Source organism: Callionymus lyra, chromosome 13 (assembly GCF_982586985.1).
Source record: "Callionymus lyra chromosome 13, fCalLyr1.hap1.1, whole genome shotgun sequence".
In the NCBI taxonomy this organism is placed as follows: domain Eukaryota; kingdom Metazoa; phylum Chordata; class Actinopteri; order Syngnathiformes; family Callionymidae; genus Callionymus; species Callionymus lyra.
In genome coordinates, this window is record NC_141830.1 from 14,489,445 (window position 1) to 14,511,653 (window position 22,209).

The following is a 22,209-nucleotide window of genomic DNA, read 5'->3' on the forward strand; positions in this document are numbered from 1 at the left end:
TTGTTTTTATTGAATACTTGAATTCAATAATTTAAATATTTAAAGCTTGAATTTGTTTTTATTGAATAATTGAATTCAATAATTGAATTATTTAAAGCTTGAATTAGTTTTTATTGGATAATTGAATTCAATAATTTGAATATTTAAGGGTTGAATTTGTTTTGATTGAATAATTGAAATCAATCATTTGACTATTTAAAGATTGAATTCGTTTTTATTGAATAATTGAATTCAATAATTTGAATATTCAAAGCTTGAATTTGATTTAAATTAAATCATTTAGTTGTATCTTCTAATTCCAATAATGCCAATATATATATATATTTAATTTGTAGCCTTTTAAATACAATATAAAAAAGTCGATGCCTTTCGAATGGAATATAAATGTTAAATAATAGGTAGAATGTTCACTGTATTTTCATCAGTGGTGATACAAGGGTCATCACACTCCCAGGTGAGTGTGTAAATCAGAGGAAATATACAAGCACTGCAGACAAGTTAGAAGCCCTAAACCGAAGATGGAAACACGAGGCCAAGTGCCAGAGGAGCTGAATGATTAATTGAAAGTCTTCTCCTCCATTGATTATCATTAGTGCACTTTTAATTTAGTGCCCCCGAGAGGTGTCTCTGCCTTGATCTACATCACTAATGCCTCTATCGCTGCTCACATTTTATCAAGATTAATTTTTCCCGGGAACTTACATCTGATCTGATTTCACTCTGAACACACGCCAGGAGAAGTGATGCTTAATGTGAAAATGGTTATCCTTCACCAGAGCCGGAGCTCACTTACGTCAAATGAGATTAGAGAAAGTTGAAAGGGACGTCAGTCTTTGTGCTCAGACCGCTCATGTCACGATGCGCTGGAGGACGCACTGGATTTATTGTGAATGCTTCTAGTGAGGTTCTTTTTTTCCTTCAAGGTTTTGGAATAAAAGATGACACTTCTCAGGTCTTCAGATGGAATAAAAGTTTTGACCAAAATGTCTCTTATTATAGAAGTTTGAGAAGATAACACTTCCGGAGGCTGAAAATAATCTCGGCTGGGTCTTTCTGCCAGTTCTACTTTGCATTTAAAAACTCATTGATGATTTTTTAGGACATTTCGATTATATAAGACAAGCATGATCTTCGAAAGAAATGTCCCACCTCAGACAGGAATACCAACAATTTTCCCAATTCACATGTAATATCTTTTTTTTTAAATATAGATTAAATATAAGATTAAATACTCTTTACCACCCTGAAGCGGAAAAAAATCTGCTCCTCTTGAAACATAATGGACAAATAATTTAATAATTATCCATAATTTTTTTCATATTTCCCTTTTATTATTTTACAATTGGTCTGGAGTTATTTATATTTTAACATTGTTACAGGGTCATCGCCTCAGAATGACTATTCTCCATTTGCAAAGACAGCAGGAACAATTTAGTTTTGAATAGGCTACAGCTCCCTGTGGACAAGAAGTACCCACCACAAGAACACTTTATTCCTTTATTTCCCATGATATTCAATAGCACTGCATCGATTTGTTTTGGAAAAAAACTAAACTATTTTGTTTGGGCTTCAAATCATATTTTATACACTTTAATATTTATTAGATTTTTTATTTACAATTAACATGACAACTCTCACAGTGGTTGTTCATTTATTTGAAATCCTGGTGATAACTGAGGACAAGAGGATACAGTTTAATCCATGTATGAAAATATTTTGGTTTGGTTTCAAAAAATTGGAAGACTGTCACAAGTTATGCAGGCTTTAATTCCCCTGCGCCATCTCGCTCATGGACAGATAGTCCCACCATCCCATTTATACTCCATTTACTGCACTGTTTGACAGTTGTTTTTTTGCACTGGGTTTATTTTCTTTATTTCCTTCCGCACCATTTTAAAAATATATATTTTTGTATATATTGTTTATCTTTAATTCTCTTCTAATTTTTGTTACAACCAATTCCGAAGATCGACAGTCACAGAAAATCCATGTATATGTACTGATATGTACTGGCGAGTACAGCTGCTCTTGAATCTTCAATAAATGCTTAAGAACTTGACTCCTTTGACTTCATCTTCTGTCTGTGATGTTACTTATAATAGCTAGACCATGACGTCCATGATGTTGACTTAAAAAACAACAACCTTTACAATAGAATAAATGTCAAATATTTAATAATGAAACAAATTAAATTGGAATTATTATGTTATCAATATCAAATCTACGTGAGACTAGACGTGTGGAACTCTGCTCGATGAATAATGACTAGAAAGTGTGGATCTAAATGTACAATGACATGCAAAGGTACATTATAAAATTCACAATGCGTCTGATCCTTTTTGATTATGTCCGCAAATTATTTTTTACATTAAGACCTGCCTTTTCTTTTCTTTTAATATATGATTAATATATATAAAATATGTTTTTCATCACCATGTATTTAGAATCTGCTCATGAAACATTAAAATGAAAGGAAATCTTATACTGGTTATCAGTGAGAGTGTTTCCATATCAAGGTTATAAGTTGAATTGAAAGTTGTCGCACCTTCAGCCAGACGTACAATATTGTTCCGATGATACTTCACCTTGTTAGGTCAAACGAAACAGTCGCAAAAAACAGTTTCATAACAAGCTTTGTGCTGCTGTTTTCACATATCTTCAGCACATCAGCTGACTCATAATGTGCTCAGGGCTGTCTCATGTCTCTGCTGGAAAATCTATACACTACTTTGTGCGCTCATTGTGTGTGCTTATTGTGTGTGTCTCTTTCTGCGAGCGATTTATCTCCTTGCATCCAGACACGACTCAACAAATCCTTGATTCTCGTTTGTCTATAGCTAATGTTATCCTCATTTAAACTTCTTTATTTAATGTTAAGTCGTCCCAATTATTTATTACAGTGTATTATTTCATTATTCACACTACAGACAAGTATAATTCCTCCCCTAACAGTTCAAGCATCGGCTGTTGCCCTTCTTATAGTCCTTCTCTGCTCTATGAGAGACTTTTTCATTTGTATAATTGATGAAACAACTGGTGAATTAAATGTCCAAAGAAGTGGACATTGCTGCAACATTTCAACCACCACTGATGTACAACAGTATCTAATATATAAGTAAACATTATTATCTTACATAAGCTTAATTTCTAGTGGGAACACCTGAGGCTACAGTTCATCCCAGCTACTAGGGGCATAAGACAGAGACAACCAGAAGAAGTAAGAGGTCCATACAGACACGGAAAGCATCACTCACACTTGCATATACAGATCATTTACCTTCACACATTCACTGTTATGTTTTAGTGCTATGAAAGTACACCAAAAGGACAGCTGCGCTAATTTATGTTCTCGAGCAGTAAGTAATGAACGAAAGAACAAGATCGTGCGCACAAATGACATTGATGAAATTAAGCAAGGTCATTGGGAAGAGGCAGAGAGTAGGGGTGTTAATACATTTTTCCATGATATTCGATAGCACTGTATCGATTTGTTTTGTAGAAAAAAAGTTGGTCTTCAAATCATATTTTATATACTCTAATACTTTAATTGTCATTTGATTTCTTTTGTTTACAATTAACATGAACATTTCCACTGCATTTGTTCATTTATTTGAAATCCTGGTGATAACTGAGGACAAGATGATACAGTTTAATTCTTGTTTGAAAATATTTTGGTTTCAAAACAATTTAAAAGGAGTTAAGACTGTCACAAGTTATGCAGTCTTGAAATTCTGCAACAGAGACGTGTACTTGGGCAATACTACAAATATATCCTTGTTCTTACAGTAACGCAATATCTGGTATCGTTTTCCCAGTCTCGTGATAAGTATCTTATCGGCAGATTCGAGCAAATATACACTACTACATCTTTGCGTTGGTGTGTGAAATGCATCAGGGTCCTGTGCGACCCAACCCCAGGTAAAATAAAGTAAGTAAAGTAAATGTTATTTGTAAAGTGCCTTTTCTAGACAAGGGTCACAAAACGCTTTTACAATCAACAACAATAAACAGTAAAATACATGCTTTAAAAAAGGTCAAGACACATGAGACAAACACAGGAGTTGCAGAAGATTAGGAAAAAGCCTACACAAATAAGAATGTCTTAAGATGTTTCTTGAAGGAGTAAGTAGATCATCAAACACAAAAAGAGAGGAAGATCATTCCAAAGCTTAGGAGCAACAGTCTGGAAGGATTTCTCTCCTCTGGTCCTGAACCGTGTTCAGGAACCATCAGTAGATTCTGATCCACAGACCTAAGATCCACTAAAGCAGAGTAAGACGATAAAAAAAAACTTCACATTCATTTCTTTCGTGGAAATACCAGAAAAGATTAAGGTTTTAGTATTCTGGAGTACCAATACATGAGAATGTCTGGCACTCCAGTTCTACTTCAGCAACATAAAGGAAGATGCATGAGGATAAACGGAACTTTCAAGAGAAAAATAAAATGAAACATCTTTCATCATAATGAGGTTTTTTCTTTCTCTTCCTCCCACACAGATGCTGTTTAGTTCAAGGTATGTCATGTTGGAATTATGCAAGAGAAAAACATCTCAACCCTACTGTGCATTAATATTAATGATTGTGAGGGTACATTTTTTTAAACGGACATTATGTACAGGGCAAAGGTCACAACAATTAAAGAAACCTCAACTTGCTTTTCCTAAATACATTTTTTACATTCACATTGACATTTTTGATGGTTTTTCATCATCTCCTGGAACAAACCGATGTCAACCACCGCCTGAAAAAACAGAGACGGATTATAAAATGAGCTGCTGTGTAATTTGTAAATGGTTTGTGGTTTTGACTGTCTTCCCCAACAGCGGCAGGAATAAATTAACTGTCAGCCAGGACGAGCGGCAGCTTCTCACAGATGGGTGTGGGATCCATGGCAACCGCTCTGGGTGATTTGAAAAAAACCCATCCCTTCTGTTTTGTTTTTTTTGTATGATCATTCCTCGTCTGACTGAGTCATGCCTTCATTTGGGGTTTTTCCTCGTATGGATTTAGTAATTAAATTGTTTGAAGAAACAGCTCATTCAGATGTGTCAGAGATGATTCATACTGAGCGTTTGGTCCTCCCTGTGCTTTCTCAATTGTTCCACTGACTTCTACCAAGTGGTGGCGCTCATCGGGGCCAATGTGTGGACAGAGATGGAGCTGAACAGATCCAAGGTGACACTCCCAGATGGGTTGACGGGATTGAGGCTGGCAGATTGGAGATCAGAAACACTCCACCTGGAAGTGACCCGGTGATAGAAGAGAGGGATTTGGCTCGAGAAAAAGTGATTCAATCTCACGCGAAAAACGACAGAAGGCGATGGAGAAACGACGACGGCTTCACACACTCACACACCTATGGACAGTTTTTAACCATCGTAAGAGGAGACACGAGTAACTGGAACTGCACGATAGCATTCATACTCAACACAGAATGTAAGCTTATTGTAGCTCAATACTAAGAAGTCACACACGGACTGAATCCAGCCCTGAGCGTGGGCAGACACTCAAGGCTACATGCACGACTACAGCTCCCATCGTTGACCTTTTGATACAAGAGCGAGCTGAAATATCGACCTGCAGGGTGCCTCGCTCTTCGTGCGGATCCTCCTATAACTTTGCATTCACATGCTAAAGCATCGTAACGTCATTGCCATTTCGCCGGGACCGGCGGGCTTCATGCCTGCACCGACAGCACATGCTAACATGCTAATCTGACTCAGTCATTCTCCCTCTGGTCAGGTAAAGTGCTTGTCAAATGAGAGAAAAACAGGAAAGACAAGGGGATTCAATAATCGAGTGGTTGGTGCCTCTAAGAAAAGGCATCACACGCTAATACAGTGTCACACCTCGAGTGTGTCAGTCACGCAATTTGACCCATTCTCACTCCACACTTGACATTTCTCACAATTAAATGCACCCATTCAATACTGTATATTTTTGTCACAATAATCGACCATGCAAGAGGTAAGGTAAGGTAACCATTAAGAAGAAACTCTGTCTTTACATAACATGTTGTCTCGTTGTCGCAGCTTGACAACATTTTACCAGACATTGTTGATATAATGCAGTCCAGTTATCTATCGTTTTGATTTCAGGAGGATTGTCATTTTGGGAGCAGTGTATCAGAGTAATGTGGGATAAATAAAGCTGTCTTATCTTATACTGTTTAAAATGCAAGTTTGCTATTCATTCATTTAATTTACTAAAGGGCCCACTTTTAGGTCTCAAAAACCTTGCGGCCCACCTCCTAACCAAGCGTTCTAATTTCCTTATCACATGTATAATACTCCAAGGAAAAACAGTAGAATGAAAAGAATATTTGAAAATGTTTAATATCCTTTTAAACTTAACAAGTTGATGTGTATTTTTATACAATTATTTTGCGGCCCACTTACAATACCTTCGCAGCCCACCAGGTGGCCGTGGCTCAAAGGTCGGGAATCACTGTTCTAGGGTAAGGACTACTGTCCCAGACAATAGAAAAACATTTGAATGTGAACTTTAAGAGAAACTGACCATTAAAACATAGTTAAGCCATGTTGCCCATATTGCATTGTCAAAGATGACGGATGTATCGTGCTTTAAATCGATCTTATAATCAATGAGGATGTTGACTACTGTCCCAAAGAAATATAACTGAAATTAAATCTAGAATCTTAGAGAATATAATAATGAAATCATTATATTTATTTTACGATGCTGCAGTATATTGCATGGATATTATGACATCAGTCTATAATCCTATAAATCAACATTGAAAAGGGCCAATTTTGTTCACTGAGCATGTCACGACACTCAAAGCTCACCCTTGTCATGTTCTGAAACTTGGCAGCCCTGAGTAAATACGATTTAACAAACCGCTCTCTCCGCTGTGGCTGCGTGTGCATATTAGCTCAACCCCTTCATTCAACCAGGAATCAATTGGACTCGCTTGTGGCTTCATTTGATGCTCACGATCTATAAGCGCTCTGTTTGCCGCAGTGAGATTCTGTTTCGCACACAAACTACGGTCGTGCCTCAGGACGCGTTCAGTCATCGCAGCAGAGCGATCTCATCCGCCGGACTTCAGAGGTCACAGGTCACTGCTTGCAGGACTCAAAATGAGCAATGACCAAACATTTATGTAACTGTTTACACCACTGCAGTACTTAAGCCTAAAGATGTGATAAAGACCATGCATTTAATACAGTGATGCCGGAGGTTTGGACTACAGCTGGACCCAAGTACAGATGGAAACAACCAAACAACTGTCAAAAATGGAAAGAATCAAACGGGTTTAATCACGATAGTTCCGAAAAAAACATAAACAAAGTCAAGTGTCCATATCAGAGTCCAAAGGAAACTTAAAGCGCAACACAAGTCCGGCGGAGAACAAAAACTCAAGGAGACAAAACAAGGAGACAAAACAAAGAGAGCGGTGTTTAGCAAAAAAACACACAAGTTGGATAAAACGACAAAAAGTAGGCTGGCAAAAGGAGGACAAAAATACTAAGAACAAGAAAGAGAGAAAGAGAACATAGAACATACATACCAGGGAGTGACGATTATAATCTGGCGCCTGCTGCTGCTGCAGGAGAGGTGGCTTTAAGCTCTGCTGCCGATGTGGTGATTGCATGACGAGCTGCAGCTGCTGCCAGAGCAACAGGCACCGTGGAACCTCATTTATTATCAATACATTTTAATCTTTTACAGAGCTCAGTAGGTGGCACTTTCAGGCTATAAATGACTTTAGGTTTCATCAAGTTAGTGGTTCAGAAGCCAAAGTTTTTGAGCAGAGAGTGCCATCTTGCCATTGAAAATTAGACACTGTATCATAAAACTTAAAGGGCAACCAACTTTCCTGACATACTCACATGTTTCAAATAATGAAGTCTTCCTCTCCAAGATGCAGTAAGTCCCTCATCATGTCCATGTTTTGAACTTCTTACTTTGTAAAGTTATCCCCCATCTGAAATCTCGGCGAACGAGAGGTTACAAGAGCAGAATCCATTATGACGTATCAATGGGCTTAGATCCTCCTCCAGCCAGCTGAAATCACGCCCGCTTTGTTTATACAACGTGTCCCTTGAAGATGGATACTTCTGGGATTGATGACACTGCATGACAAACCTTGATGTCTGGACAGAGTGGGCGTGGTTATTGTAAACATAATTTTAGCTCCAGAAAAATAAAGTATTTTCAGAGGGCGGGGCTTAAGAACATTTTCTAATGTAAATATATTTTTTAAAAGAGAGTTTTGTACAAACAAACACATACTGATGAGCACAATAGAGGTTGCCCTTTAATATGATACTACATTGCACGAATAATTTTTACTTATATACTAACAAATATATAAAAACAATACACAGCGAGTGATAACTTTGAGAAAAAAAACTTGATGCGTTTGTTGGTCTTGACAACACAGTTGTTACATGCTTGACAACCACACAGCTCCACAGATTGCCCGCCTCAGTGAAACTTGTCACCTGGGAAAAATGTGAAAATAATAATCATTACTCTGAGCCCACATTAGCCGGCACAGCGTCTGCAGACCACATCCTGTCAAATTAAAGAAACCTCCCTTGTTGCTTTTCTCGCTTCACAAGCCAATTTAATGAGTACATTGTTGCGTGGCAAAATATCTACAAACCGCACCATGATAATCGAAGTACGCGGTGGGAAAATTAGCTTCTATGAATGGCCTGTGGTTACAGTAGAACTTGTTGCTACTGTAAGAGAGAGAGAGACAAGTGAATGACACCAAACAAATGTGAGGTTTGTAAATGGCGATGTTTTACAAAGAGATCGTGTCACTTTTCCGAAGATACATGAGCGATGACCAGCAGAGTGAAGCAGCTACGATGCTTCTAATGGGAGTGATGGCCGAAGGAGCGCATGGAGGAGGTATACATGAGGGATGGTGGGATGCACATGTCCTGTTACCATGGGGATGGCTCCAGTGTTGAGCAAATTAATGCCAGTTTTTGCTCACGGATGGACATGAGATTTACTTCTTTTCCGGTGGGGATTTTTTAAAATGTGGCCTCCACCGACCTCCGCTTTGTCACAATAAAATAACTTTCCACTGATCTGATCACTACGAGCAGGTGGTTCAGATAATCCATTATCATGTGCAGACACATGGTGTGCTTTCCATTACGTAATGTAGGTTGATTCACTGACATGTCAATGAACGGGACCTTTTCTGTGATTAAAATTGATGGTTTCTGGACCTGACGTGGGTACAGATTAGGATGAGTAAAGTCCAGGGTTGCTACCATATTTTGTGAGAGATATTAAGGGAAACCAATGATTGTATTGATCGTTATTGTATCATATGACTCCAAGAATCAACATACTTTCTTAAAATATAATGGGTTTTGATCATGGACCCGGGAGTGACCCTGTTGATTCTGCTTCTTTAAAATATTCAAATAAGATAATAAAATATGCTTTATGCTTTAGGAGGATTATGAGGAGATGGGTTCTCAGAAATTGCAGCCATATTTACCACAGCCAAATTATGAAAACAAGTCTCTTGAAGCTTTAAACATTTTTTTTAATGTAATTTTTAGTTTTAGGTTAACTGAATAAAACCTTCTTAAATTATTTTTGCACAGTGTCGGACATAGTCCTTGGTATTTATATTGAGTTTGTAATTATAGTACAGTTGAAACCCAACAAGACATTCAAAGAATTCTTATGTAGCTACATGAATATTTATTAATAATAACAATATCAATGACTAATGTAATACATTCTATTAATGGGAACCAAAAACAGGGCACAGAGATTGATAAAAACAGTGAAAGACTAATTTAAAAAATTGAGTTTTAACAGAAAAGTTGTTGAAGGATGGGTTTTGAATTGGTGATGATCGGGGAAGCAGCATTTTGACGTTGGAATTTGAGATCAGAGTTGCAGTGACACATGTCATCTAACTGCAATGAATAAATAATAAAACAAATCTTCTAAAAGAACCTTCTTAAAGAATTCCTGCAATGCTAAATAAAATAACTGAGGCGGTTGGATTTGACATACAACCGCGAGCAACAGTGAGAAGGAGGTAAACAAACCTGCTCCGCTGATGCGATGCATCATGCTGTATTGAAAAGGTTAGTGTGAGGCCATGTTAGACCTGGAGGGGCTCGGTGAATCAGAGAGTCAAACTGTGTTGGGGGTTTTTTGGGGTTGAATATGTGCCTTCTGTTCTGGCTTTGCATTTGTATTTCAAACTGTTATGAATATTTTTTAATTAAAGTGATAGTTCACCCAAAATATTCACTCATTTTCTACCCTTTCACCCTCATGTTGACTAAGGGTTTGGATTATTTAAGTATTCGATTCCATTTTGGAGTCATAGACAAAAATGTAAGTCCATTTTAAAGTAGCGACTGGATCTCAGTTGTCTTTATCTGGATCAAAAAAGACACACAAGCTCCCAGTGTATACAGTAGACTGGAAGATCTCACCATCTTTACCCAGAATGTTTCCTGTCTGTGAAGCATGTTTAGCCTTTTAGCTTCTGTTACAAACGATCATAAAATATAGACTTGTTTTACTCTTTTTCAAACAATTCCTCTTGAAGACGTGTCACAACAAGATAGTTGAGCACCATGGAGGTAATTGGATGTTTTTAAGTTTGTCATTTTGGATGAAAACTGAGCTCCAGTCTCTACATAAAAATAAACATACATTTTTACCTATAACTCTCAAAAGGAAAAGATTTCTAATGAAAATTAATTATGAAAATAATCTAAACTCTTTGATGACATGAGCGTGAGTAGAAAATGAGTGAAAAATTACATGTCTGACAATTTTGTGCAAGTGAAATATTTTTATTTCATCATCTATCATTTACCAAAAAAACTACTTGACCATCCAATCATTGTAAAAAAAAAAAAATTGTATTATTTTGACGAGCACGGTCGAGGATAGGAAGGTACATTGAGAGGGAGGAATCAGGTTCAGCGATCTTCACCAGGACAGATCAAAATAGTGTCCTTAAGACTGTATCCAAGTCTGTAAATATTTTACATTCTTTCTTCTGGGTGTGAAATTCTGCATTGACATTAGAAATCAAATCACAGGCTGTACTTACGTATGGGAGTTCAGTAGAAGAATGCTTCTTAGTTTTGTGTTAAGACACTCTTTGAACAATGACCTCTTAGGACTTAGTTAGGGTATAATGTGGCCCTGTTGTGAATGTATTTACTTACCACAGGTTTATCCTTGTTTTATTTCAGGGTCGAGGTGAACGATACATTTGTTTTCAGGCCTTCTGGTCATCTTGATCTTAAGATAACACAAGCTGTTTTCTAATATATATATTTTTTTTTTAATTATTCCCTAATGAACATGGTCGAAATCCTTCAAATGAATACATTTTAAGTACTCTATTTCAACATAATTGTTGAATTTATCTCAGATGAACGTTTCAGGTAAAGAATAAATAAATAAATATAAAAAAAACTCTCACTGCAGAAAATCTTGTGAACGAAAAGTGATTAAGCATTAATAAAAACTGTATTTGTACCAACATTTTCAGAATTCGTTTTTTTTCTTGGAGATATAGAGGCTAGGGAGTGGCCCTTTTCTCACGATCTGGAACAGCTAATGGATCATCATGTTTTGCTGCATTGCAGCATACGTTTACTCAATGACCTCTTCTCGGGTGTGGGAAAAAAGCAGAGCAGTTACCGAATTAAGTTTGGGACGTCCTCGTGACTCTGGCAAAAATAAGTTGCTAACGTCCAGCTTAATATCTTGATCTGTGAGATTCCACTTTTGTCCAGTATGTGGATAAAATCTCTAATGAACGCATCATTTTGTACATCCGATAAATCTCCTCACTAACATTATTTTTACTCTGACATTTACATTCCATGAAGGATTCAAAGCTGTTTATTAACCCATGCACTGACATGGACATCAATTTTATTCGGGAAATGGTGCAGCCTTCCTCCACATGATATAGACAGATGTGCAGATAGTCTTTTTATCGCTGCAGTAAATTAGCTAACCCCGACAGAGATGTGTGCGCCGTTGATGGAGGAAGAGGACCATAGATGAGATTATTGACACTTTTTCCCAGAGGAACGGACCATTTAACCATCAGGAGTCTGAACGAAAAGAATGAAAAAAAATGTCTACAATGCCTACAACAACTACTTTTTATTCTACTACTTCATATATTCTTTCACACATTCCTTAATTACCTAGACCGATTGGGCGACAGTAGTTTTAAAAATTCAAGACAATCATAACATGCGAAATACAAAAATAAATACATAATAATACATTTGTTGGCTACATGTTATTGCCTGGATTTCAGTATAAGGCGTCAGAGAGAATGTAATTTCCTGTTATCTATAAGAGGCTTTATGTCATGTTTAAGGGGCTCTCCTTAACATAGTTATGTCAGCATCAGTCGTCGCAGGCAGGCTGCATGTGGAACTAATTGTATTTACCCAGAGAGCCAGGCAGATGTGAAGGATGTAGAGACAAATCTACATCCACACACAAGCACATCCAATCTTGGATTATTATTATTATTTTTTATTTTAACGATACATTAAATAGCGTTGCAGGAAGAGGACGTTTTCTTACACAAATCCCACATAAATCACGGGTGTTGTCGAACCATATCCTTAATGGCTACTAAAGAATTTCTGGTCCAGGTCTGAAATACTCCATCGTAGGTGGTCTGCCTTGACCTAAACTTCTGAACATGGTCTACAATTTGGCCAAATGATGTATCTTTTGATAGTGTATCTATTGTTGTTTAATCATATTACTTGTGGACCCCTCATTTGTTTTGAAACCAAAAATGTCCAAACATCAGCTGTAATAGCTGCTGAAGCCAACTGTATCCTCTAGTCCTCAGTCGTCAGTGGGCTCTCATTAATGTAAGGATTGCTTCCATCTAGAGGCTGGAAGATTAATTAAGACAAAAAAGCTGTGAATATTTCAATTAATTGTGAAAAAGGAAAAGAAAAAAACAAAAGGTTTTATTTTGTACAAACTTTATTGAAATATAAACAAGAATAAAAACGTTTTTAAAGAAAGTAGAAAACCACACAATGCTGTTGAATATCATGAACACAGGATTTGAACCTCGTAGCCTTTTGAAATTAAATTGCAACAAGCAGACGAGGGCTTTTCACAACCAGGCTGTTTTCTTATATTAAAAATAGAGCCAAAATAAACGTGTTTATATAAAGTAAAGAGCAGAGCAAGCACCTGTTTCACTAGAAGAAGCTCAGCTCTGATCAAGTGTTGTCAGACCAACACGTTGCTTCTATTCTCTTCAGCACCAACATGTCATTTCAACTCCCTCCATATTTCAGCCGCCTCTGCTACCTGATGATTTAAACAGAGTGCTGCGGCATCCGTCACTCGTGGGCGTTATCAGATGCATAAAACACAGCGGCACCAGCAGCTGTGGCAACTACTGGGTCTCTTGTCATGACTGTTGTTAAACACCACCCCGAGGATCAATGAGAATCAGCGTCATGCGGTGACTGCTGGGAGACGAGGGGGTTGAGGGGTGAAAATTAGACCGGCTGATCAATACACTGAAACAAATTTCACCGACTGGTCACACCAGCAAGTCCACTCTTTGTACCTTCCTCAACTCTTTTGCCTGGAATGCAACTCATAAAGTAATACTGACTCAAGCGATAAAACGGAGCTTCAGATCGAGTCTATTCTTTATACTTTTATTGATCTGTATGGTCTTTTTCTTCTGTCTATTTATTTGTCTCAAAAATGTGCTATTAGAAAAATGCTTATAGCAGCTGAAGGTCCTAGCATTAATGCTAACGATGGAATATAAAAGATCAGTGTTAAACATGTGGGTGGATTAAATTGGAAACACAGCTTGTGTGTTATGAAGTGCTATTACGGATATATGAGATTTTGTCACTTCGGGCGATTCCTATGTGGTCACCTGTTGTCTGTTCGTCGATGACCTAGATTCCTTAGATTTCTCGTCAGGATTTCATCCTTACTGAAATGACCATTATGTTTAGCAAATTATTTCCCTAAACCCTGTATAAAAAATGAATTAGATCTGCTTATACATAATTGTTGAGAGTAAAGATTGATTAGATGTACCATAAACAGCCTTAATCAAGCATTTGACAAAAAAACAAAACATTTGCTATAGACTAAATTTAAATATACTGAATAAAAAATGGAATAAAAATGATACTTGAAAAAACCTGAATTGAACGGTTCTACTTCACGCTTTCGTGAGTTTTAAACACACAAATCTCTGATGACTAGTAATCGTAGCTGAGATTAACTGAATGTCACTTAATGTCTTATCAGAGTTCATGTATACAGCAGATTTTTAAAGAGGTACAATGAGAAATCTTATTTTCCTTGTGGCATAAATGACATTGTGTTCAAACACTATCTCAGCATAGGAATTAGAAACTTGGTAATTAATGCCAAATATGACAACTGTAGACAAAGGTGTATTTTGAAGGCAGATGCTTTCCACAGGTGTTTTTAAAGCATAAACATGAAGAAAGGGTCATTAATTCATCAAGTTTCTTTCCCTCCTTTGACTGTGTCTGCTCGTCAACACTCATCTTGAACAAGAATCCTTTTTCAAAAAACATTCGTTTCCTGACTTATGACATGAGTATTTTTACACTCCCTCAGGCTGAGGGGATTTTAAATAATTAAACTTCATCCACCTAGAAGTCAGGTAGAGGAATATGACTTCATAAAAGTTAAAAACCATAACTCGAGTCGTAATGAAATGTGAAATTCAATGTCATCTGACAGTCCAATCTCTCGTCGCGACAAAAAAAAGAGCCTTTAAATAACTATGCTCACAGAAAATGTCTTAAACAATTGTCATTTAGTAAATTGTTAATCAAATAAGCAATTCATAAAAGAAAACAGTTTGACCATTAGCCTAAATGTGTACATTTTTAATATTAACTATCAATTAATGTTAATTTTAAGATAAACATGAAGCCATACACAATAAAAATATTGTGTCTTACTCTAAAGTGGTTCTGAACATAATTTGAAAGTAGTTACTATCTGCTAACCATCAAAGCTTATGGAATAAAACAAGGGTGTATTCTGTATTTCAATGACAATAATGTTCACTTTTACATGATCCCCCTTTATATCTACCTCTTTCTAAAGACCAGCTTATTTAATACATCAATTCTATAATAGATATAAATGCTTATTGGATAATTGTTGCAGATCAAATCATCATATTATCTAATAAGATAGTAGTATTTTTCCTGACTGCCCTGCAGAGATGCTGAAGTGTGTTAGCATCAACTAACTTTGATATTAATTGACATTAACAGGCTCCACATTTTGTTCTTGAAATAGCATCAACATTGACACGCAGACACCTTAGACCCCCTAGTGACTGTTATTCCCTCAGCAAGAAACAACTAAAGCTTTTCGTGAATCTGCAGCACAACCAAAAAAAAGATTCTGGTAGCATTTTGCTGACAAATGTTAGCATTGGTTTTCCGTGTAAAGCACTTATTGTGATAGAATCAATTCAGTGCTGTGAAATAATTGGTCTCAGTATTCAGCATTAAACGCCTGTCGATGCCACTAATTATCCCGCTGTGTAACAATCTTTCTTCTTAGTGACAACCTCAGATATAAAAACTAAAGAAATGAAGTGGGTGTTTTTTACACTCAAGGTACCTGTCTTCTTTAATTTAGTGAATATGACCATTTTAACACCCACACTTTAGTCCAGGATTAAGAATCAATTACAGAAGGAACATTAATTTCGTAGAGGAAAAGGAAGTACATTCTAGCTGAGATTTAACGCTTTATTTTTTGACCTTTAAAAAACCTTTTAAATAAGCTTTAATAGAGAGTTAAAATATGCAGGATCTTTTATATGTGTGAAAAGCTTGCTTATATTTAAGTTAAAAAATCCCATTTTAGGAATTCCAATGTGTATGGGTGAATTGAGCTCAAGTAATAAAACAACAAACTTGTTCACTTTAAAATAAGTGCATGGCACAGATATGTCTGGCTGAAGATGGAACCCTGCATTTCATCAACCAACAAAACAGATAAACACCCGACAGGCATAACTGGCAGACAAAGTCATCATCAACAGGAAACTGAACAAATGCAGCTTCCTCATCCATGACAAGCACTGGTTGATTGAAAAGCCTGATTGAATGTGTAGAGTCTGAATCCATTTATTTTTCCGCGGCCATATCACGAGAATCATTTCGTTTTTTGATTCCCTCTTGCCTGACTGCCAGCTGAGACGCTGCATACATCAAAACCAACATTATGCTTAAAAGTTATAGCTACTTTAATATCTGGCTTATCGAGTGAAGTATTTATATTCATATCTTCACAGGGACATGAGGTAGGTAAGTTCGGTGATAGACAATTTATACCCAACCTACACCATAAATCGAATATCTTTGCCTCCTTGGTGCTATTTGTCCGTTTGCCCATGTCTAGAATTCTTTGTTTTGCCCATCACTGATTTTGACTTATAACCAGATTTTTGTTTACAGCTCATGCACGTAAAATTTACACATAAAGTACTACACCGTTAGATTTGTCATTGTAACCATTTTTACTTATTAATGCTATCCATCTTATCTTATTCATTATCTGTAAACTCTTTCAAAGGTACAAATACAATTCCACTGTGTTAATGCTGTTTCCCTGTCTATTGTTTAGTATAGTAAGAAAAATTATACAGTTTGGTAAAAAAAGAATAACATTAATAATGGAAATATGTAAATATGATCAAATGACCGGAGAAGCAACTCTACTACACTCCCACAGATTTTCTCCAGGACGTGTTTGTATGCACAAGATCTCTTTTAATGATCCCAACAGAACACAGAATTGTTTCTCGAGGCTGTTTGAACACACCTACACATAAAGGAACAAGTTGAGTATTGTATAAATACAGCTACAGGATAACACGATGACATTTAAATATGAGCTGCTCAGTATCAATAAATAGTGAATAAGTTAGAAGGACAGGATTATAAAATCTACTTTTTTTAAATACTTCTACAATAGTCTTCCAAAGTAACAATTAGATTCAGCAGAACAATAACAGAATGAAGGAAACAGATATAAGCACCTCACTCAAACTTCAATTGATGGATGATGCCGGTGAAGTCGTTTCGGTTTTGCCTTCTTGGAGAGTCCCACTCGGATTGGCCTCATACAAGTTCTGAGTGGGCCCAGACGTTTGTTATTATCAGCTGTTACTACTTTGAAAAAAACAATCAGTATTTTACATGTGAATTGTTACATAAATCTTTTTGTGTGAATTACGGTGAAAACGTTGTTCCATGACAGGGCTGCAATCAAATGATGGACACCATTTCCTCTTCAGTTCTGGACTCTGGAGTTCTGAAAAACATAAAGATATTTATTCATGTATAGGTTTGAATTCACTTAAGCTTGTTTATGTTCAAACATTGTTTTCGTATTCACAGAAGGGTATCATTTAACAGCAGCAGGCAAGGTTATAGAGCTGTCATCATAGAGGAAAATCAATAAACTAAATGGTATTTACTTTGTGCCTGTGAACAGGAAAATACTTTTGTGTTTGTGTTGTTGGTATTATGAAATAAAAGTAATGCTGATGTGCACCTCTTTGTTCCTCCCGGGTATTCATAGATTCTTCCATGCATAAAAAGCTGCCACAGGGAACCTCCTGTTCCCCACAGTGGTTGCCACCAAGAGTAGAAACTGCTGAAACACCTCCAAATGTTTTCTGGCTGCACTCTGCCACAACAATGATTATTTGGACAGGCTTGCTGCTTAAAAAAAACTATGTTCAATAACTGAAAAAAAATAAACCCACAAAAACTCTCAAATGACACAAACAAAACTAAAATTAATTAATACCTCATACCTAATTCAAGTCAAATGCTACTTATTAACTTTGACATTTTAGGTGACCTTGGCTTAAGTTGAATATAGATGCACAGCGTCTGTATTTTAAACCATCATTTTTAAAAATAATCTGCAAAGAAACATTTGTGTTTGCCTGCATTTATATGTCAAAAAAATGTATTCAAAAATAAATTAATGTAATCTTTCAGGGACTCTTATGTATGGTACAAATAAATAGTGTTCTCAATTACCATCTGTTGAGATTAGAGCTACTGTGCTATTGTTTACTATGTGCTGCTACCTGTGGTTAAACTCAACCCCTTTTATTTGAATTAATAATGATGTTGATATTTCAACTGCTAAAAAAGCATCAAATAGATAAATAAATGTAGCGAAATACAGATGAAAACAGGCAACTTGGAGGTGGACTGCTCACTCCAAGTCTCTTGTTTTCGTATGTTAATGGCGTGACGACAGACAAAGTTTACAAGTTCGTTTTGTTACCTGCCAATGAATCTTCAAGATCCAAGTCCTCTGGGCTACTGTGGTGTTTTTTGTTGCTTGACCGGCCATCTGATTTAGCATGACTTTCTACATGTGATATGGCACCATAGCTATATTCCAAATCATCCCTGCTGATTTCAAAGTACATTTTCAGCTCCTTTAAGACCATTTCAAATTGACTTTTCATCTCAAACTCAGAGTCTGACTGAGTATGGTCACTTTTTCTGGAAAAAGATTTGTCAGTGTTTAACTCCTGAATAGTCAGCTTTGGATCCAGATTCATGAGATCTGACGGAAGTCCATTGACATTCAAATCATTGCTCACAGATTCCTTCTTCTTTTCGAAATTACACTGAGAGTTCTCGACTTTGTCTTTATTTTCCGCCTCATTCTGTGTAATAAACATGTGTCCAATTCCTTCTTCCCCTGGCATGGTTTGGTGAAGTTTTTTCTGGGGTGTTTTCAACAGCTGCCCCTGCAAGCTGGTAAGTCCACAGCGGCCGCCCAGGTCCTGATCATTATCGTCATCATCTGGTGAGAGACAGATCTTTTCGAAAATATCAAACTCTCTCTGCAGCTGAGTGGGATGAGTTAGGACAGACGGTGCTGGAGCTACGCTGTTCAGAGCTGATGAGTTGGTGACTACATTTCGTGACTGGCATCTTGGGCTCAGACCATGTGGACGTGGCACAAGTGTTTCACTTGTTAGATAAAAATGGTTCATTTTGCTTTCTCCATTATCTTCAGCTCTACTTTTGTATTCAAGTAAGCCATTATTTTTCTCATTTGTCATGAATTCAGTGTAAGGAGTTTTTATCAGTTCACAGTTTTCCATCTCAGCTTTTCCTTCTACATTTGCAATATTGTTAGCACTGTATGAGTGATCATACCAGTACAAATATGCTCTTTGTTCATGTGGCAACAGTGTTTCTCCACAGTTCTCTGAAATGTCCACTATCATATCGTCGAAGACGTCAACACTTGATATTTCCACTACTTCCAACTTTTCCTCACTTTGATCAAGATAAGTGTCTTCAGCAAAGCCAACACTCTCAAACTTCAGATCTTTTCCTAATTTAGCCAATTCTTGTCTCTCTCTTGTCTCATGTGTGACATCCATTACTGGGATTCTTGGCTGAAACTCCTGCGTCTTCTGGTGCTCAGAATCAACAAATGAGAGGCATGAATGGTTTTGCTCCTCTAACTGATTTCCCAAAGAAGACAGACATGTATGTCTGTCATCTCTAGACTTCAGGTCTAGATTTTCAGGTCTGTGCCTGCTGGGAAAAGATGTTGGATGACAGCTGCCTTCATCACCATTCACATCATGTATCTTGTTGACTGTGCCAGAATACAAAGTTGTTTCGGAGGCTAACTGGGAAAAATCCTTGTTTTCCTCTTTGCTCTCTTTTCTGCTTCGGTCCAAAAAGCATTCAGTCTGCTCAAGATTTAGGCCAATATCGGAAAACACTGGAAGAGGCCTTTTTACCTCACAGGCTTTTAATGATTGAGATAATACTACACCTGTGCTGTGGCATCTTTTTTCCTCAACCCTGTCACAATTTCTCCAGATTGCAGGGTCAATCACACTGAAAGGTCTTGGCTCATTATCTCCTTCAGCTGCCTCTTGACTCATCCTTGCAGCCATCAGAATTACTGATGTGCGATCACCCTTTTCACTCTGAGGCTTAGTTGTCATCTTGCCAGCAGCGCGGTTTATGCTTTTCTCACATACGTCATTAAAAATCGCAGAATTTCTGTCACGATCCACATCCTCGCAATCAACTGATCCCTTGGTGCATTTTAAGGAGGCAGAGATTGTATTCTTCTTCGTGCCATTCTCATTAACTAGGCTTTCTGTTCCACCATTACGGACAGGGACATTTTCACAATTTTGCAATTCAATTTTTCCTCTTTCACCTATGGCAGCATTCCCACAGGAATCCTCTTCGCAGGATAGATTAGAGTCACCATTATCACATGCAGCGATATGACTTGTCACCTCTTTCTTCCCGTTTCCGCCGGTTTTATCTGAATTGCTGCACTCGTGCTTCATGTCAGTCTTTTCCTTGCCTTTAGGTGCTCGACTATAAGGGATGTAGCCTGCATCTCTTGGTTCATCTTTACAAAAACAATCTGACATGTATCCATCCTTTGTGTTCACTGAAATCAAGCTGATGATGTCACTTTTCATCAGTGTCTCACTGTTGCTATGTGTAGTGAAAGCTCTACAGCCCCCGGAGGTGTTGTCTTCAAGTTCTTTTCCTGGATCCTCACAATCAGCAAGACTGTCAGTTGGGGGGATCCCTGATTTGTGAGAAACGGCTGAAGTCATATCCGCACTATCCTCTGTGTTCAAATTGGACTTATGGTTGTCATTAAATGAAGATTTCTCAGAGTCTATATCTGCAGTACCAAGGCTGACATCAGGTGACAGTATTTCTGCACCTGTCGGTAAAGTCATATTTTGTTCAGTCAATGCATTAAGTTCAGTATCTTCTGGTCGGTTGTAATGTTTTCTGTTTTCTTCACATTCACCTCTGCACGACAGGAGAGTATTGTTTTCAGGCAATGTTGAAGTAAAGGTTTTTTGAAATGCAACAGACAGTGTGAGTTCTGCCCTTGGCTGCATAAAAGCAGCCAGTAAAGAGTTTTCTCTCTTAGCTTGAAGACTCAGATCGCCACATGTGACTGCATCCATTTTCCTTGTCTGTTTATTCCTAAAATAGAAACAGCACAACTCACAAAATGTCCATCAAGAATAACGGCGCAAATAAATCTGCAAACATTCAATTGCATTATTTTAAAAGATGCTTTTCTGATTTAAGGCCAGCAAAATCAATAACAATGGTTTAAATGATTGCAAAGTTGATTGTCACTTGTTATACTTTTACTGTTTCCTTGACCCTGTATACACATAGTGACTTAATTTCCATATAGAAATGTTGAAACAAATTTAAAGTTAACTTTCATAGATGGATAAAAAAATTGACATTTTTTAAGGTACAACCTTATGTTTTTACAGATATGTGATACTTTCCGTTGTCTCTAATAGTGTGGGTATATTTTTTGTGTCTATTTCAGCACTTAATTGCTTAATTTTCGTTATTTCTGTCAATGGCTTATTTCAACCAAAATTCGAATTTAATTTATTTTCTACTCTCATGTTGACTATGAGTTGGGAGAAACCCTTTTTTCAAATTCAATTACCTCAATACTCTGTCTGTAATGTCCATTTTGTATTGAAGCCTTAACTTAAGAAATAGTTTGAAACTTAACATAAACAATTATATATTTTAAGGTTTTTTTTAGCAGAAGATGCTAGGCCTAAATCTTGTGCACTTTTACTGACAAAGTCCTTTAATAAGGAGATGGACTTCTGGCAGGAGCTGAGAGACTGGGAACTTCTGCTACAAACAATAAAATATTAAAAACAATTCCCATTGTCATTCAATACAAGATGGACATTACAGACCAGCACCATGGAGGTATTTGGATGTTTTTAAGCGTGTCATTTTAGATGAAGAAAAAGGCGATGACAACCAAGCTTCAGTCACTACATTAAAATAGACTTAGATGTGTCCCTACAACTGTAAAAAGGAACATAATACTCTGGAAATGATCCCAACCATAAATCGATCGGATATTTGTTGTTATTATTAGCAGTTATCAAGATTTTATCTTCCTTGCCCCCTCGGAGTAGACGAGTTAGCCAAAACAACTAGCTATTAAAGCTAATTATCAATTACATTAGACTAATAGTAACACAATTAACCATTTAGCAGCTATAAATTATTACATCATATATATACATTTTCCTCATGTTTAC

General features: G+C 36.9%; 1 protein-coding gene across 3 annotated transcripts; it reads right to left on the minus strand.

Moving 5' to 3' along the window:
• Nucleotides 1-16,961: 16,961 nt before the first annotated feature.
• Nucleotides 16,962-20,984, minus strand: LOC148067500 (uncharacterized). 3 transcript variants are annotated; one of them, XM_087805642.1, is made up of 4 exons: nt 18,381-20,984; nt 17,631-17,765; nt 17,310-17,387; nt 16,962-17,242 (listed from the first exon to the last, which is right to left on the minus strand). In XM_087805642.1, exons 1-4 carry the CDS (start codon nt 20,842-20,844, stop codon nt 17,118-17,120), a joined length of 2,802 nt encoding a protein of 933 aa, XP_087661768.1. In that variant the 5' UTR covers nt 20,845-20,984; the 3' UTR covers nt 16,962-17,117. The 3 variants fall into 3 exon arrangements, with proteins under 3 accessions (XP_087661768.1, XP_087661767.1, XP_087661769.1); XM_087805641.1 differs by having other exon boundaries at nt 16,962-17,245; XM_087805643.1 differs by lacking the exon at nt 17,631-17,765 and having other exon boundaries at nt 16,962-17,245.
• Nucleotides 20,985-22,209: the final 1,225 nt, after the last annotated feature.